Source organism: Nannospalax galili, unplaced genomic scaffold, assembly GCF_000622305.1.
Source record: "Nannospalax galili isolate Female #2095 unplaced genomic scaffold, S.galili_v1.0 scaffold82, whole genome shotgun sequence".
NCBI classification, from domain to species: domain Eukaryota; kingdom Metazoa; phylum Chordata; class Mammalia; order Rodentia; family Spalacidae; genus Nannospalax; species Nannospalax galili.
The window spans coordinates 723,552-730,221 of NW_008348862.1; the positions used below are offsets into that span (position 1 = coordinate 723,552).

The following is a 6,670-nucleotide window of genomic DNA, read 5'->3' on the forward strand; positions in this document are numbered from 1 at the left end:
CATTGGATAGGTGATTAAACTGGGCCCAAGCTGTCATACTGTGACTTAATTTGAGTTTTGTTTCAAGAATTTGAATTCCTAAAGTGAAAAGTAAAATTGAATTTTTAAACAAAACAGATAAGTGGATCTGCAAACTTCTCTTTTAATGATGATGAGATGAAAAGGGTAATGGATTTTTCCAATGGGCACTCTGAATACATGGACCTGTCCGTCCCGGGACCCATAGAAATTGTAGCTACGGTGACGGAATCACTCACAGGTTTGTAGCCTTTGAGGCCGAGGTAAAGCTGCTTTGCTGTTGTTATCACGTACTAGCACTTCAGTTTGTCAACAGTGTTTGTTGCTTTTCTAAGGGGGTTAATGTTGAAGTTGTCATGACTAATCTTTTACTTACAGAATGTTTTCACACCTTTAATCCCAACACTCATGAAGCAGAGCACATGGATCTCTGTGAATTTGAGGCTAGCCTGCTCTACATTGTGAGTTTCAGGCCAACTAGGGCTACAGGGAGATACTGTCTCAAAAAAAAAAAAAGGAAACATTTTCTATGGAAGACTGTGTTTCAAGCACATCTAATAGCTCTTTGCATTTTTTTCTATTTCAGTTCTCTTATCTTCTGGCTGATACATTCCTTCATCACTTAGTCTGAAATCTCACTTGCTTCTAGATAGATTACGTTTTCAATAAGAACGTAAAGCTAATCATCTGGACCTTTGTATTATTTTACCAACAAGCCGAGCCTGTTCTGTGAGTGCTTCAGCTGCTGGAGGACGGCAGCAGTGCTCAGGAGTTCACAGAAAGCATGACAGAATTATGTGATTCTCAGGGCCAAAGCCAATAATGGATGTGAGGCTTATGTGCCCTGATGTCTTCAACTCCATCAGTGAGAAGCTTAGATTGGGAGATGAGGTAGAAACAAGCTATTGGTGAAATCTTACTTTTGTATTCTAAACAGTGCAATTCCCAACATAGGTATCTCAAGAAATGCAAGTTCCAATGTGTTTTTCAAGCAACACGATTACATCATTGAATTTTTTGACTATGCTACTGTCTTGAAGCCATCTCTCAACTTCACAGCTACTGTAAGTTGGTGTATTTTCTGCTAATCAACAAGCATGACAAATTCAGTGAAATGAGACAGAGTGGGAAATAGCATGCTCAGCATCTCTTTAAAACTTAAAAAAAAGTATTTATTTTTATTTGTGACTATGAATATATGTATACCTGCATGTATGTATGTATACCACATGTATGTGATGCCTATGGAGACCAGAAGAGTGTGTCAGAGCCCCTGGAACTGGAGTTCTAGACAATTGAGGAACTGAACCTGGGTCCTCTGTAAGAGCAGTCAGTGCTCTTAATTGCTGAGCTATCTCTCTGGCTCTAATTTTTTTAAATGAGTTATAACAAGTGCCAAAATAGTTTTTCTGAAAATCAGTTTATTTGATGGAGATTGCTATACTTAAGGTTTTATTAATTGAAGAAATTAAATGACAGTCGAAAAATCTTAGTTTGATATTTTGATTTTTAGTGACTGATTTTAATTTTATCAAAGACACAATATTAATCAAAAACAAGGATAGTCTCTCTTTAAAAGAGAACATTGAATTAACACTTAGTCTTTTTTTTTTTTTTTGGTCTTTTTGAGACAGGGTCTCCCTGTAGCCCCAGCTGGCCTGGAGCTCACTATGTAGACCAGGCTGGCCTCGAACTCACAGAGATCTGCCTGCCTCTGCCTCCCAAGTGCTGGGACTAAAGGCGTGTGCTACCGCTACTGCCTAGTAGTTTTTTTTTTGGTCTTTTTGAGACAGGGTTTCCCTGTAGCCCCAGCTGGCCTGAACTCACTGTAGACCAGGCTGGCCTTGGACTCACAGAGATCTGCTTGCTTCTGCCTCCCAAGTGCTGGAACTAAAGGCGTGCGCCACCATGCATGGCAACACTTAGTCTTTGAGTGACTTAAAAAATTTGAATGAATTCTTGTAGAAAGCATAAAAACGATGTTTCTCTTTATGACATTCCATAATATGCCATTTGAACATTGCTCATATTTGTACCCCACCCTCCAACTTGAATGAGTTTTGGCAATGTTCCTGCCTTAATAGGCAGGCCTATTAAGCTGAGGAAGACCTTGGGAAGGAGGGAGAGTTGGCTTTGGGGTAAGGATGGAAGTTATTAAGAGGAGACTCTGAATCAGTGCAAGATTAGTAGTGTTTAAATTGTTTGGGCATGGAGGTGGGAGGCAGGAAGCAAAATGAGCTGAGACAAAAGCAAGAGCTGTGGCTGGCAAGATCAGTGGCTGGCAAGATTAGACCAGTGACTGGACAAGTGTGTTTGCAGCTGAGAACTTGCATCTGGGCTTGATTCAATAGGATGTGAAGCTTGGGAAATTCTAGAGGATCCTGAGTGTCTTACGTACGGTGTTGAACATTATGCTCTAGGCAGTGGGAAGTTTTGGAGCCTATGAACACCCAGATGTGGTGAGAGCACTGTTTGAGAAAGACTGATGAGGGCTGTGTGGAGAAGGTGGCAGCAGCCAGGTGTGCGAGGGGAGGAGAAGCCCGTGGTGGTGGCTGTGAGAGTGGAGAGGAAGGGCAAGGGACATAAGGGACTTACTATCCACTGGGGTTGTGAGGTAGGGAGAGTGTGGGGGGAAATTCAGAGATAGCAAGTCTGGTAGGATGGTGGTGTGGATAAAACCAGACAAGGTAAGATGTACTTGGTGTGCTGAACTGGATTCTTGGTACTGAATTGGTTACCAAGCTTGGATTTCCCGCTGGGAAATGGAGCTCTTGATATGAACTCCAGGGTAAGAAGGATGGGAATTTTGGATTTGGGCTATACTCACAAAGCTAAACCACAGGAGTGTTGGAATCTTTGCAGGAGGGAAAAGAACGACGGGTACCTGATTATTTGACCTTGACAAATCCTCACCTTTAGAAAGAGGGAATGGGAACCTAACACTCATCGAGAGTGTTACCATACTTGAAGTCACGGCCTGCATCCCAAACAAACCCATGTTTGGCCACATGTCCTGATAAATAATGAAAGCAGCCAAATTAATAGCAAAAAGGAGATTTATTCAGTGTGGCCACATTGGAAAGAGGGACAAAGAGATCCGGAGAACCCCCTCCCCCAACACTAAATCCATCTTTGGAGTCTTGAAGTGAAATTAAGGTTTAAGTAGAGGGCAGAGTTAACATATATAAGGAGGTCCTAGGCAAGGTATGGTCCCAGCTACAATGTTACCTCATTGCTTCTCCTGTGAGGTGGAATGCCCACTTATAAATCTCTTTCTTGGAGAAAAGTTTCCTGGTCAGCTGGCCTAGGCTATAGGCTTTCTCTTTGCCCAACATGGGGCAATTTGATTTTCAACAGTCTAAAAACCAGAGGGAGGGACCCAAGTTGGTTTCTCTCTCTCTCTCTCTCTCTCTCTCTCTCTCTCTCTCTTTCTCTATTTTGCTTTTTTGAGACAGGGTCTCACTATGTAGCCCTGGTTAGCCTGGAACTTGCTATGTAGATCAGAGATCCACTAACCTCTGTCTCTGCTTCTGGAGTGCTGGGACTAAAGGCCTGAGCCACCAGGCCCAGCCCCAAGTGTCTCTAGAATATCTTCATGCCTGCCAGCCCCATTACAAGAGAATGCAGAGGAAGGGATGAATCAAAAGAGCTGTTGAAGGCAAGGAAGCCATGCTTCTAAGAGCAGTGGTCATGGTGCCTAACGCCTCCTGGAGAAGGTCACTGAACATGGATTGGGGCGCTACCAATAACTGTCAAAAGTTCAGTTTCACGGGAACAGTACAGACAGAAACTGCGTTCAGTTCAGTTTACATCTTTTGCTTTTCCTGTTATCTGTCTTAAAATATCTTGTTTTGACAATTAGGTGAAGGTCACCCGCTCCGATGGCAATCAGCTAACTGCAGAAGAAAGAAGAAATAATGTAGTCATAGCAGTGACCCAGAGAAACACCACCAACATCTGGAATTCATGGACCAGTGATGGTCAGGAAGCGAATGATGTCCAGATCATAAATTATACTGTGCCGGAACACGGAATCTTTAAGATTGAATTCCCGATCCTGGCCGATTCCAGTGAACTACAGTTGAAGGTGCCACCTGTTTCCTGTCCTTGTGTCACGGCAGCAACGTGACTTCTGCTGTTGCAGTCTTGTGGGAGGGTCTCACCCTGCCCCAGCCACTGTCTGTGTTTTAAAACAGGGGTAAAGTGTTAGAAGTAATTTAAGACAGTGGCTAACGTTACCTTGAATGTTCCCCTTGTAACTTCATTTGAGAACCACAGAACAATACAGCAATGTGAAGCTATGCCACAGAGGCTCCCGAAACCCTCATGGAGGTTGATTTTCAGTCATTTGAAGTTTTGTTTTGGCAGGAGCTGGAAACGAAAAGGGTTAGACACACCCCTTCCCTGGGCTTTCTTTCCTTAAGTGGCTACTTTGAGAACCCCCAGCATTCTTATAGCCTTCCTATTGGTTAGTCATCCCTGCCAGTCTGAGGCCTGGCTGGATGGAGTACCCCACAGAGGGATGGGGCCTCTTCTGATTTTTATTCCTCTTTTCTTTTTTGGAGGCAGGCTCTCATTATACAGCCCAGCCTGGCCTGGAGCCCACTCTGCAGCCCAGGTTGGCCTCAAACTCATGGTCCTCCCGCCTCTGCCTCCTAAGTGCTGGGACTCAGGTGTGCACCACTACTCCTGGCTGACTTTTACCCTTCACAGTGGTGGATTAAGTGGGGTATGATATTTCTTATATACTTTATATGGAAGGAAGAAAAGGGAATTTTACATCTAATTCTCTCCTCTCAGCATCTTGTGATAGACACCTTTGTTTCTGAAGTAAGCTCAGAATGTGCTTTCTTCCTCTAGGTTACGGTGGTAAAGACCTTTTTTTTTTTTTATTCTTTATAGTATAAGCTATAAAATGATGAAGAGCCACTGTCTGGTGAATGTATGTTTCATGCAGTTGAGGTGGGTGGGGGGAGAAAGTGAATCTGGCCTTGATTAATTCAATAGGTAGAGCTTTTCTCAAAGTTACTGAGGTTGAAAATGTCCTGCTTTCTTTCTTTTGCTGTAGGCTTCTTTTCTTGATACTGTGAGTAATATGGCAGTTCATGGCATGTTCACATCGCCTAGTAAGACATACATCCAGCTAAAAGCAACAGATGAATATGTAAAGGTAATGCTCACAGCTCACCTGATAATTACAGTGTTATTTGGCATTCTTGCTACTGATATATTCGTATTCATTAATATCTTTTTCTAGGTGGGATCACCTTTTGAGTTGGTGGTCAGTGGCAACAAGAAATTGAACAACTTAAGCTATATGGTACTTTCTTTATTTTAAACTTTATTGTTATTATTTTAAATATTTATTTTTATTTTAGGTCTGTATTTTTCCTACATGTATATATGTATACGATGTGTGTGTCTGGTGCCTGGGGAGACCAGAAGAGGATGTTTGAGTCTCTACGTGGGTGTTGGGAACTGAACTCAGTTCCTTTGCAAAAGCAGGAAGTGTTCTTAACCACCGAGTCATCTCTCCAGTCCCTATTATTATTATTATTGTGTGAGTATGAATGTATGTGCAGGAGTACAGGCATTTGTGTGCCATGTTTGTGTGTGTATGTGTGTGTGTGTGTGTGTGTGTGTGTAGGTCAGAGGACAACTTTCAGGAGTCAGTTCTCTGCTTCCACTATGGATTCTGGGGATTGAACTTAGATAATCAGGCTTGCACAAACAAGTACCTTTACCCACTGAGCCATCTTGTTGGCCTGGCAAATTCTTATAAAGTTTAAATTTGTGATCTGTTATAGAATCATCTTAAATGATGTCTGTCTTATAGCTTCATCAAATTTACTAAATTTTAAAATTAGCCTTCTCTTTTTATACAATATTTCTTTCTTAAACTATATTTGCATTTTCATTTAAAAATAGATAGAGGCTAGAGAGATGGCTCAGAGGTTAAGAGCACTGACTGCTCTTACAGGACCCAGATTCGGTTCCCAGCACCCACATGGTGGCTAATAGTTGTATGTAGCTCCAGTTCCAGGGGAATCTGAAGCCTTCTTTTGACTTCCTCAGACATTGTATGACATGGGTGCACTTACACACATGCAGGCAATACACTCATACACATAAAATAAAAAAATTAAACATAATTAAATTTTGTATTATGTTTAAAATTTAAATTTCTATTATATAGTCAACATCTGTCCATTTCAGAGAATTATGAAATATAAAAAAGAAAATAAAAATTGTCATCATGCTTTTGTAATTTTGCTAACCCAACTCTCCCAGTGGAGCACTGTATCCCTCCAGTAAAAAAAATAGGATCTCTTCCAGTATAAAGAAATGACCAGATAGACCAGTTATCGTAATCTCTGTTTATACATGTGCATGTATTGAAATGTCATATTGCGTCCTATAAATATGTATAGATATTATGTGTCAGTTGAAAATTAAAGATGCAAAAAAGAAATAAAAAATGTTTGAAGATAGGTTAAGTCAAGAATTTGTATGTATGCTTAAAATTATGATAAATATAACTTCAGTTGAGATAATGATCTTTAGCAGATAATTAAATTAATTTTTTTTCCAGGTAGTATCAAAGGGGCAGTTTGTGGCTGTAGGCAAACAAAAGTCAAGAATCTTCTCCTTA

General features: G+C 41.1%; 1 protein-coding gene across 1 annotated transcript in view; it reads left to right on the plus strand.

Moving 5' to 3' along the window:
• Nucleotides 1-6,670, plus strand: part of Cd109 (CD109 molecule) — a gene marked incomplete at its 3' end in the record, with an annotated part of 110,288 nt that overhangs the window by 100,895 nt on the left and 2,723 nt on the right. The window contains 6 exon segments of the mRNA XM_029569864.1: nucleotides 118-259; nucleotides 973-1,082; nucleotides 3,881-4,105; nucleotides 5,087-5,188; nucleotides 5,276-5,338; nucleotides 6,611-6,670. Of these exon segments, the coding sequence (XP_029425724.1) occupies nucleotides 118-259; nucleotides 973-1,082; nucleotides 3,881-4,105; nucleotides 5,087-5,188; nucleotides 5,276-5,338; nucleotides 6,611-6,670 (702 nt within the window).